General features: G+C 45.4%; 1 protein-coding gene across 2 annotated transcripts in view; it reads left to right on the plus strand.

Moving 5' to 3' along the window:
• C2CD3 (C2 domain containing 3 centriole elongation regulator) overlaps window positions 1–12,667 on the plus strand; it is a 429,817-nt gene that overhangs the window by 355,772 nt on the left and 61,378 nt on the right. For both annotated transcript variants that reach the window (XM_029602105.1, XM_029602106.1), the window contains exon 30: window positions 7,762–7,976. In XM_029602105.1, the coding sequence (XP_029457965.1) occupies window positions 7,762–7,976 (215 nt within the window). The remainder of the gene's footprint in view (window positions 1–7,761; window positions 7,977–12,667) is intronic.

Raw genomic sequence — 12,667 nt, forward strand, 5'->3', positions numbered from 1 at the left:
ACAAACTCAGTCGTTCGTTTCAGCCCCACGAGTGGTCCGTCAACCCTGCGGTAGCAGACTGGATATTTCAGAAGTGGGGATATCCGAGCATCGACCTCTTTGTGTCTGTGCACAATCGCAAAGTTGGAGACGTTCTGCTCCCTACATCGCAGTCACACAACTCCACCAAGGGATGCTTTCGCCCACTCCTGGTTGACAGGCCTCCTTTATGCCTATCCACCACTTCCTCTCATCAGCAAGACTCTCATGAAGCTACGCAGAGACAGGGGTCTAATGATTCTAATAGCCCTCTACTGGCCACGACAGGTATGGTTTCCCATCCTTCGCGACCTCTCAGTGTGTCCACAAATTCGACTAGGCACGGAGCCGTCCCTGATATCTCAGGACGGACAGTTGCGCCATCCCAACCTTCAGGCCTTGTCTCTGACGGTTTGGATGTTGAAAGGTTAATCTTACAGCCTCTCAATCTATCGGACTCTGTTTCCCAGGTCCTGATAGCTTCATGAAAGCCTTCTACTAGGAAATCTTACCATTCCAAGTGGAAAAGATTTTCCATGTGTTGCTCTTCCAAAGAGTTAGACCCTTTTACATGCCCCACAACTCAGTTTTTAGACCACCTCTGGCATCTCTCGGAGTCGGGTTTGCAAATTTCCTCCATTAGAGTACATATCAGTGCGGTGGCCGCCTTCCTTCGAGATATACGAGATATCTCCATTTCGACACAACCCTTAGTGGTAAGCTTTATGAAAGGCTTGCTTCACCTCAAGCCCCCTCTTCGTCCACCGGCCCCGGCTTGGGACCTTAATGTGGTTTTAGCGAGACTCATGAAACCTCCGTTTGAGCCTCTACACTCCTGCGAGTTATGACTTCTTACTTGGAAAGTGCTCTTCTTTTTAGCGTTGACGTCTGCCCACAGGATCAGTGAGCTACAGGCGCTGGTAACATACCCCCTTTATACGAAGTTTCTTCATGATCGGGTGATTCTCCGCACTCATCCTAAATTTCTGCCGAAAGTAGTCTCTGAATTCCATTTAAATCAATCTATAGTTTTGCCTGCTTTCTTTCCAAAACCCCACTCGCATCCAGGTGAGCGGGCTCTGCATTCCTTGAACTGCAGGCGTGCGCTAGCCTTTTACTTGGAATGCACTGCAGACCATAGGACGTCCACCCAACTATTTGTTTCTTTCAATGACATTAAACTGGGTATCCCGGTGGGAAAGCAGACCCTGTCCTCCTGGTTGACGGACTGTATTTCCTTCTGCTACCAACAAGCAGGCCTTCCGCTAAAAAGTGCACTCCATTAGAGCAATGGCAACGTCGGTAGCACACCTTGGATCTGTACCTCTTGCTGACATCTGTAGAGCTGCTACTTGGCATTCTCTCCACACTTTCGCAGCCCACTATTGCCTGGACAAAGCTGGTGCACAAGATTCTCTGTTTGGCCAGTCAGTTCTGCACAATTTGTTCTCAGATTAATACCCAACTTCCTACCACGTCCTGCTGGATTTCAGGCTGCCCGTTCTCCAAATCGCTCCTGTTCCTGTTGTGCCTGTTGCACATCTTTGGTGCTTTTGGTACATGCGTAGGCATCCTCAGCTCGTTATTCACCTATATGTGAGGATTACCATCCTGCTTGTCCTGTGAGAAAGCAGAGTTGCTTACATGTAACAGCTATTCTCACATGACAGCAGGATGTTAGTCCTCACGAAACCCACCCGCCACCCCGAGGAGTTGGGTACGCTTGCGATTTGTTGTTTTATTTTTCGTATGCTCTTTTACTATACATGAGACTAAAGGGAGACCCCTGCTGGATGCAGGGTTAGTACCATGCTGGGCATGCCCAGTAGGTGCCAGTCAAAGTTCTAGAAACTTTGACAAAAGTATTCCGTGATTGGGCTCCATCCTGATGATGTCAACCATATGTGAGGACTAACATCCTGCTGTCCTGTGCGAACACCTGTTACAGGTAAGCAACTCTGCTTTTTCACTCAGCGCACTAACAAATTATGGAATCTGTTGCCTCAGGATGTGGTCAAGGCAACTAGCATAGTAGAGTTTAAAAGAGGTTTGGACAAGTCCATAAACAATTATTAGCTAGGTGGTCTGGGAAAGCATATCACTTAGCCTTGGGAGTGAGTAACAAGAAGTAGATCTACTTTATGGGATCTGTCGGGTACTTGTTATCCAGACTGGCCACTGTCGGAGATAGGATGTGGGCTCAATGGACCTTGGTCTGATCCAGCATGGCATTTCTTATGATATTATGATTTATGTGCATAAGTCCACTTTGAACATTATACCACCATCTACCCGCACAAGTTAAGCTTGCTAAAATGTCTGTACAAATTTTCCCTGAAAATTTACACCAATTATTTAAAAAAAAACAAACAAACCAAAATTATGCATACAAGTTTAAACAGCCCCCCACCTCTGCTCTCAGGAATGCCTCCACTCAATCCAGATAAACTTCTGCAGAAAGAGAACAGACATGCCTGTCTGAAATGCAGGTAAAAAATGAGCAATTTTGTAAAAACCATTTCTGTACATAAAGTATTATTTTAGCTGCAGAAGTCCTTTTGAAAATTACTCTTAGACGGTAGCTTTCAGTCGTGCATGCAGGCGCACATTCACATGTGTGCGTCTGTGCGAGCCCAGATACGAAGCTGTTATAAAATGCACGCACGTATGAGCGTACATTATTTATTTATTTATAACTTTTATATACCGAGGTTCAATTAACAAGATTAATTATCACTTCGGTTTACATTACAACCAGCAAAATAACATAGACAAAGTCTTGTTTTACAATGAACAGGGAAGAAGTAACCTGGATAAAACAATGAACAGGGTAGAAATAACCTCGAAAACATAAAATGGGTGAAGCAAGTATAGAGAATAGGGTTTGTATAACTTGGGCGAAAAGTAAGGAAATTAAATCGGGGAGGACTGTGAAGGCCTCAAGTTGGATAGTCTACTCATGATGCGGGATAAGAACCAAGGCTGAGGTGAGTGGTTATGGGAAGGCTTGTTTGAACAACAAAGTCTTAAGTCTCTTCTTAAAAGTGATTGGACATTGTTCCAGCCTCAGATCAGGAGGGAGCAGGTTCCATTGCTTGGGGCCCGAGGCGGAAATAGCTCTCTTACTGAAAGAGGTCTTGATGGTGGGTGCTTGACGCGTGCCTCTCTGGGCAAGTCTAATTGGACGGATCGAGGTATGGAGTTGCAAAGGTATTGTAAGATCCAGAGGAGTAATGTTATGTATGGCTTTGTGAATGACTGTTAGTAGTTTATGAAGGATTCTAAACTTAATTGGTAGCCAATGTAGATTCTTTAAAATTGGAGTTATATGGTCCCTCTTATTGGATTTTGTGAGGATCCTGGCCGTGGCGTTCTGTAGTAGCTGGAGAGGTTTGAGTGGAATATCAGGCAGGCCGTGAAGGAGTGAGTTACAATAGTCAATTTTGGAAAATATGATGGCTTGTAAAACTGACCTAAAATCGTGGAAATGGAGGAGGGGTCTTAGTCGTTTTAGAACTTGGAGTTTAAAATAACACTCCTTTACTGTGTTGTTGATGAAGCCTGTGAAGGTCATTTGGCTGTCTATGATTACCCCAAGGTTTCTTACCTTGGGAGAGAGAGTAGGGGAGATTGGCTGTTGAACGTTATTTAGTGGTAAGCTGCCATTTTGTGTGATTAGGATGTATTCTGTTTTGTCGGTGTTAAGTAACAAATTAAGCTTTGAGAGGAGGTTGTTAATGTGGATGAGACAGGCATTCCAATGGAAAAGAGTTTTTTGCAGCGAGTCGGTGATCGGTATCAGGATTTGGACATCGTCTGCATAAAGATAATATGTAAGTTTCAGCTCAGAGAGTAGATTGCAAAGGGGGAGAAGATAGATATTGAATAGTGTCGGTGATAAAGATGAACCTTGAGGAACTCCTAGGGAAGAGATGAAAGGGGGGGATTCTTTGCTGTTAATCTTGACTTTGTAATGCCTATTTTGAAGGAAGGACTTGAACCAGTTTAGTACGGTATTTAGTACAGTTTAGTACATTATAAAATAATCTAGGTGTGCATATGTGTGCGCCCAATTTTTCAAATAGGCGCCCCCAGCCATGCACTTCCAGGTATGAGTCACATAAGTGGGGGAATTTTATTACAGGCGCACATCCATGCCATGACCAATTTCACCAGTTTGTCAACTAGTTCGCCCAGTGCAGAGCTAAGTCCTCCAACCCTCCCTTATTTTTTAGCCTATACTCTCCTCGGTTACCCCAGACCCTTTAAACCCCTCAGCGATGCTTGGCTTTGGGGGGGTTAATGTACACCTCCTCCATAGCAGATGTAAAGTTATGCGGCACTGGACATGGGTGTGTGCCCATGCGCATAAGAATTTGTGTGCAATCTCTTGGCCCTGCCCACACCATGCCAAAACCACATCCCTTTTTCTCAAAAAAAAAAAAAAAAAGGAACACAAGAAAGAATATCTGTTAAAACTGAGGGAGATGAAGAAAGAAATCAGAAAAGCAAAAACTCAAACATAAGAAAGAATTGCCAAAGAGGTAAAGAGAGGAGACAAAACAGTTTTCAGATGTATCAGAGAAAGAAGAGAGGATCATAGTGGTGTAGTGAAATTGAAAGGTGACAAGGAGCACTGTGTAGAGAGAAGTGAAGAAATTGTGGAAATATTAAGCAAATACTTCAGTTCAGTGTTCACTAAAGAAGACCCTGGAGGAGGACTATTACTAGTTGACAAGACCGAATCTGGAGATGGGGTAGATGAAACTGAATGTGGATAAGGCCATGGGACCAGATGAGGTTCATCCCAGGATACTGCGGAAACTCAGAGATGTGCTGGCGGGTCCGCTGCATGACCTGTTCAATAGATCCATGGAAACAGGAGTGATGTCGAGTGATTGGAGAAGAGCTGTGGTGGTCCCGCTTCACAAGAGTGGTAATAGAGAGGAGGCTAGAAACTATAGGCCGGTTAGCCTCACCTCAGTGGTGGGAAAATTAATGGAGACTCTGCTGAAGGAAAGGATAGTGAACTATCTACAGTCAGGAGGATTGCTGGACCTGAGGCAGCATGGATTCACCAGGGGGAAGGTCCTGTCAGACAAATCTGATTGACTTTTTTGACTGGGTGACTAGGGAATTAGATCGAGGAAGAGTACTCGATGTCATCTACTTGGATTTCAGCAAAGCTTTTGATAAGGTACCGCACAGGAGGCTTGTGAATAAAATGAGAAGCTTAGGAGTGAGTGCCGAGGTGGTGGCCTTGATTGCAAACTGGTTGACGGACAGAAGACAATGTGTGATGGTAAATGGAACTTACTCTGAAGAGAGAGCGGTGTTGAGCAGGTGCCGCAAGGATCGGTGTTGGGGACTGGGTCTGTTCAATATCTTTGTGAGCGAATTGCGGAAGGGATAGAAAGTAAAGGGGTAGATTTTAAAAGGTGCGCACAGGCATACATGTGCCCGCGCTACCTAGCACGCACACATGTATGCCCGATTTTATAACATGCGCGCACGCACATGTTATAAAATCGGAGGTCGGCACACGCAAGGGGGTGCACAATTGTGCACTTGCACACGCCGAGCCCAATCTGAGTCACGCTGCCTTCCCCGTTCCCTACCCCACCTTCCCTTCCCTTCCCCTACTTCCTCCGCCCTTTCCCTCTACCTCTTTCGTCTTCTTTTTTTTGTTACAAAACTTACTTCAGCACTGGGGTTGAAGTAAGTTGCGCATGTCAGCCAACTGCTGGTGTGCAATCCCCGGTACAGCAGCCATGCAGAGGCCTCTGGCCACGCCCCCAGACCGCCCTTTTTTGCAAGCCCCGGGACTTACACGCGTCGCCAGGCTTTTTTTAAAATAGGCCCGGCGCACATATGACCGGTTACGCGCTTAACCCTTTGAAAATCCGGCCCAAACTTTGTCTTTTTGCAGATGATACTAAATCTGCAACAGAGTAGATACACTGAAAGGAGTAGAGAGAATGAGATGTGATTTAAGGAAGCTTGAACAGTGATCGAAGATATGGCAGCTGGGATTTCAATGCCAAGAAGTGCAGAGTCATGCATCTGGGGTGTGGTAAGCCAAAAGAGCTGTATGTGATGGGGGGTGAAAGGCTGTTGTGCACAGAGCAAGAGATGGACCTTGGGGTGATGGTGTCTAACAATCTGAAGACAGCAAAGTAATGTGATAAGGCAATAGCTAAAGCCAAAAGAATGCTGAGCTGCATAGAGAGAGTAGTAATCTGTTAAAAAAAAAAAAAAAGAGGAGGTGATAAACCTCACCTGGAGTACTATGTTCAGTTCTGGGGACCGTATCTCAAAACGGACAGAGACAGGATGGATGTGGTCCCGAGAAGGGCGACCAAATGGTGGGGGGTCTCCATTAAATGACTTATGAGGAGAGGTTGAAAGACCTAAATATGTATACCCTGGAGAAGAGGAGGTGCAGGGGAGATATCATACAGACCTTCAGATACCTGAAAGGTTTTCATGATGCACAATCGACAAACCTTTTCTGTTGCAAAGAAATCAGTAGAACCTAGGGGTCACGAAATGAAACTCCAGGGAGGACGACTCAGAACCAGCATCAGGAAGTATTTTGTCACGGAGAGGATGGTGGATGCCCTTCTTGAGGAGGTGGTGAAGACGAAAACAGGAAAGATTTCAAAGGGTTATGGGATAAACACTGGATCCCTAAAGGCTAGAGGATGGAAATGAAGAAAAGATTGTTTGGGGGTAACTTGCTGGTGTGGTGGTTACTACCCTTAACCAATAAGCCTTCATACTGTTGATGCAACTCCAACATTGCTCTCTGCTTTAATGGCAAGAGGTAACAGGGAATTGGACTCGGACAGCAACCAACAAAGGCCCTGACTTTTACGGTCTGGGAAACTGATAAGCATGGGAGTGACCCATACAACGCGGCAGATATTACCATAAGCTTGCTGGGCAGACTAATCCTTTTCGGCCGTCATTTCTATGTTTCTATGTGCACACCCAAGACTTGTGTGTGCATGTGGCCAACTTTTAAAATCAGTTTACACACGCATGCCTTACATCCATGCATATCTCATGATTTTGGCATGCGCATCCCTTTTAAAATTCACTTTTTATTGTTATATGTCATGTTTGTGTATGGGGGGTGTACGAATATTCTCTAAATGTTTTAGCCAAATTAAAAAAAACAAGAATATGGCTCTCCAAAGAAAGGTTGCACACCCCTACTGTATACATATCTCTATTCATTTCATCTTTAAAAATTAACTAGTTTATCTCTGAAGAGAAGGCATTGCTAGGGACATTTGGTTCTTTGAAACTTCATTTTACCTATTTAAGTACTGTTTCCACTTCCCTTTAGGGAGTCCGTGAAATATATTGCTCTCCTTGTTTCTTTACAGATACTAAGAGAACCATTTACAAAATGCCCTAGCTGAAGATTGCCGTCTTCTGCCCTGCAGCATCCACAACATGCATTCTTTTAGCCAGGTTTAAAAGGCAAGTCTCTGCCGCTGTGGTTAGGTCAAGCATAGAGTGACATGCATACTTGATGAGTTCAAAAGTGCACGTACTTTATGGTTGCTAATTTTCAAAGGGAAATGGTTTACAGACATTGCAAATAATGCAGTATTTTGAAAATTATCTCCTAAAAGAATTATGTAAACACCAGAATGACATGTACCAAAGTGTTTTAAATTCTCTCTATTTATTGTGGCATGCAGCTCTGATGTGTTCCGTTGACCCTTGCAGAAGGAACCTTAGCGAGCTGGATGAGATGCAGAGATACTTCAACCAGAAGTTGAAGAGATCTTTCTTGCACATGGATGATGATAGATTACCAAAGAAAAATCAGGAGACCCCTGATGGTCAACAAATGTCAGTGACTGCTGTCCTAGATACGAATGCACAGCATCTTCTGGAAAAATCCAAACAGCTGGTCTCACAGGTTGGCAGCTTGATTGACGGTAAGAAGCATTCTTATGTTGAATTAATGGAGAGAAGTGGGTCATTTGCATACATCATCCGTCAAGTGCAAGTTTTATTTTTCAATCCCTGTCTGAGGCTCTCCATGGCAGGTCTATGGCTTGGATTCTCTTCTTGGTAACCAAAATTAATTGACCTCTCTTTAACAAAGATCAAATTAATGAATTAAAAGTTGAAACTCTCTTGTTTCTGCATTTTATTTATTTATTTATTTATAGGTTTTTATATACCGATAGCCGTTTGCACATCGTATCGGTTTACAGATAACTAAAACTTTTTGACAGTGTCATTATACATTATACAGAACTTTTGGCACTGCCATTACATAGAACAGCATTTCTAAATAAAGTTGCCTAAACACTATTATAGCAGCAATCACACAAACTGGTTCCATCTTGTTTTTTATATCACATCCACATTGGAGCTGATGTCATTGGATGCCTGATGAAAATTCATCCCAAAAGTGTTTTCTGTAGGACCAATGCAGCTACTAGAACATTGCATTATAACATTTGAATTTGTTTGAATTCTTGTGGGGTTTTCTTACTGAAATAAAAGGAGTAATAATAATCCCTGTTCCAGTTAGTAATATAGTCTTACAAACAGTTTTGTTAAAATTATAATGGGAACATTTTTGAGCCAATGTGCCATAAAATATCACACACCAGGTTGATGGGTGTCAATATTAGTGGGACTTCAGTTATCTTCTGTTGGAAGTGTACCTATTTTACTTCTTTTTTTTTTCCCTTCAAATAATAAAGTTTATTTCTAGGACAAGAAAAGGAGCCCTTGTGCTTTTAGGGTCTGGATGGAAATGGATGTAGGCAGTAGGCCTATGTCCAAATGACCTTAGCATTATCAAGGATGAGGAAAGACAGCTCAAACACCCATGGCAGAGAAGAGAACGAGCCTCCATCCATTTAGCAATAGTGACACCTACTATACAGACTCAAGATGTACATGCACTGGGTTCCATAAGGAGCTGCAGTGGACCTTGATCAAACACGGGCCCTATGATGGCAGGGCTAGATGATAGGAGGGTAAGCTTGAGGGTGGCGATCTGTGGCAGCAAGATGCAGAGGGTCTGTTTGTGCTGGGTCCAGAAGGCTCAGGCGCAGGCTTCGTCTGGGACATTTTTGTTATTGTTCGATGTGGTTGTGGACCCCTGGGTCGTAGTGAGAGTTGGCTTCACCCACAGGAAGGAGCCCTGTGGGGACTCACTACGACAGGCTCAATGGACAGACAACAGTAATATCTTTTATTACACAGGAACGTAGGTATCCCACTAGGTGGGTGTAGACTCAGTCCGGAGTGAAGTGGTGCGAAGCTAGTCCTCCCAGTAGTGGTCCGCAGAGCGGGTTACACCAGGGCAGCTCCTCTGGAGTGGAGATGCTTTTTAGATGTAATCTGGTAGTGGCCTGCAGCGCGGGTTAGGCCATGAATCAGGTGGAGATGAGAGAGAAGCACTTGTAGCAGAGGAGCAGAGAAGAACAAAAGCATTCACTTGGTAGAGATGAGGCAGGTAACAGAGAGCACCCGGTAGTGGCCTGAGGTACGGGGTACGCCGGAGTTCTTGTCATCAAGGGTGGTAGCTGATGGTACTCACAGACAGAGGTAGTAGACTCCTGCAGATGAGATGGCCTTCCGAGGAGCGGATAGCCAGATTACAATAGGCCCCCGAGGAGCGGATACCTTAAGTCCAATTTCTATAGTCAGGAACGAGTATTGCGAAGAGAAGATCTCCGTAGGAGTGGAATCAGACAAGACGGAAGTCCTTGCTAATTCGCTGGATGTCAGGAAGCGTAGTGTTCAAATACCTCATGGGGAGAGCGGCGTTTGTAAGCTAAGGCCGAAAGACTCTTCGAAATCACTGGAGCAGGCAAAATAGAGGTGAGCAACAGAGGTCGCAGCCGTCTGCGATTGATGGGCGCGACAGTTTAGGGTCATACAGTCAGCGTGCCGGGAAGCTGGGGTGACTTATGTGGCGGATGCACTCTATAATTTGGTGCGTACTGCAGCCAGGAGCATGGTCTCTGCGGTGGCGGCCCATTGGCGTTTATGGTTGCGCAGTTGGCCATTTATGTAGTCTCCCTTTTAAGGGGAAGCTCTTGTTTGGGGAGGATTTGGATCAGCTGATGAAGACTTTGGGTGAGTCCAAAGGAAATAAGATGCAGGAAGATAAGAGTAACAAGAAGGTTTTCCCACCTTGTTCCCGTTTTCAGGATTCGAGATAGTTTTGTTCCAGCAAGATACCTCTGTGCTGGAACTGAAGCAGTCTTGGCAGGCAGCAGTCCTTTCGAGAGGCCCACTGATCCACCAGAGACTATGCCGGTCAGGGGACCAGTAGCGGAAAGTCGTCCCAATGATACCAGAGGTGCCCCTTTCTCCGTGGAACTGGTAAGGAGGCAGGTTGTCCCACTTTTACAGGGAATGGGCTAAGGTTACTACAGATCGGTGGGTTCTAGAGGTGGTAAGAGATGGTTACTCGTTAGAATTTTTGCGACAGGTCAGGAAGGTCTTTCTAGAGTCACACTGTGTGTCTTAAAGCAAACAGGAAGCTGTAAAGGGGACTCTGCAAGGTTACTGATGCTGGACGCCATAGTTCCGGTCCCATTGACCTAACGGTCAAGGGAGGGTACTCCATTTATTTCGTGGTTCAAGAAGGAGGGCTCCTTTTGACCTATTCAGGACTTGTAAAAGGTGAATGTATCCTTACGGGTTCCGCATTTTTGGATGGAGACGATGTGCACAGTGATAGCAACTGTTCACAAAGGATAGTTTTTGGCATCATTGGACCTAACAGAGCCCTACCTCCATATTCCCATTCAAAAGGACCATCAGACGTTTCTTCGGTTCATGGTGCTGGGTCAGCATTTTCAGTTTTGAACTCTTCCCTTCGGTTTAACCACGGCACCACACATCCTCAAGAAAGTGATGGTGGTGGTAGTTTTATGGAGAAGGGGAGGATTTTGGTACATCCATATCTGGACTATTGGCTCATCCAGGCAAAGACGAAGGAGGAGTGTGGTTGCTCCATTCAGCACATGATGATCCGGTTTGCATTCTCTGGATTGGGTGATAAACGCAGCAAAGATTCATATGGTGGCCAATCCAATCCTTGGAGTATCTGGGAGTGCGATTCGATACTCGGACAGGCAGGGTTTTTCTGACTGTGGACAGAGGGTTGAAGTGTGTACAAGTCTGGTCGCCGCATCTCAAAAAAGATATAGTTGAGATGGAGAAGGTACAGCAAAGGGCAACCAAAATGATAAAGGGGTAAAACAACTCCCCTATGAGGAAAGGCTGAAGAGGTTAGGGCTGTTCAGCTTGGAGAATAGATGGCTGAGGGTGGATATGATAGAGGTCTTTAAGATCATGAGAGGTCTTGAACGAGTAGATGTGACTCGGTTATTTAAACTTTCGAATAATAGAAGGACTAGGGGGCATTCCATTAAGTTAGCAAGTAGCACATTTAAGACTAATCGGAGAAAATTCTTTTCACTCAACGCACAGTAAAGCTTTGGAATTTGTTGCCAGAGGATGTGGTTAGTGCAGTTAGTGTAGCTGGGTTCAAAAAAGGTTTGGATCAGTTCTTGGAGGAGAAGTCCATTAATGGCTATTAATCAATTATACTTAGGGAATAGCCACTGCTATTAATTGCATCAGTAGCATGGATTCTTCTTAGTGTTTGGGTAATTGCCAGGTTCTTGTGGCCTGGTTTTGGCCTCTGTTGGAAACAGGATGCTGGGCTTGATGTACCCTTGGTCTGACCCAGCATGGCAATTTCTTATGTTCTTATGTTGCAAGCGCAGGTGCAACATCTGCTCCAGCTGTAAATGCCAAAGGTCTGGGATTATCTCCAGTTTCTGGGCTATATGGCTTCCATATTGGACTTAGTCCTTTGCAGAAGTCGCTGTTGTCCAGATGGAATCCATTGTCAGAGGAGTTTCATCTACACTTACCTTTTCAGGGAGTATCCAGATCCAGTCTCTCGTGGTGGCTCTTCCATCCCAATTTGGAGAAGGGAGTGGATTTGGAGGCCCCAGATTGGGTAGTAGTGACCACCGACGGCAGCCTCAAGGTTTGGGGGGCGGTGTTTCAGGGGCGGTTTGCGCAAAGACTCTGGTCTCCAGCGGAGATGACCTGGTCAGTCAATTACCTGGAGGCGAGAGCAGTACGCAGAGCCCTGGAGGCCTTTCTTACCTGGTAAAGGGTCGCATGGTAAGAATCTTCTGGGACAATGCGACAGCAGTGGCTTACATCAATCGTCAGGGAGGTACAACAAGTCATGCGGTGGCTCTGGAAGCTCAACAGTTATTCACTGGGGCGGAGTGTCATCTCGAAGGCAGGGCAGCGTCTCACGTAGCGGGCATGGACAAATGTGCCTGCGGACTTCCTCAGGAGGGCAGCAGTTAGATCTGGGGGAATGGGAATTATCCCTGAAGGCCTGGGATTGCCTTTGTGCCAGGTGGGGAATGCCCCAGTTGGATCTAATGGCAACAAGGGGCAATGCGCAGGTTCCGAGGTTCTTCAGTCGCAGGAGGGAAGTCTGAGCAGAAGGGCTGGATGCTCTAGTTTGTCTGTGGCCAACGGGGATCCTCCTTTATGTGTTTCCTCCTTGGCCTCTGGTCAGTCACGTATTGCGGCACGTAGATGCGCTTCCCAGTCCTCT

The sequence above is a fragment of the Rhinatrema bivittatum genome, chromosome 5 (genome assembly GCF_901001135.1).
Source record: "Rhinatrema bivittatum chromosome 5, aRhiBiv1.1, whole genome shotgun sequence".
Taxonomy (NCBI): domain Eukaryota; kingdom Metazoa; phylum Chordata; class Amphibia; order Gymnophiona; family Rhinatrematidae; genus Rhinatrema; species Rhinatrema bivittatum.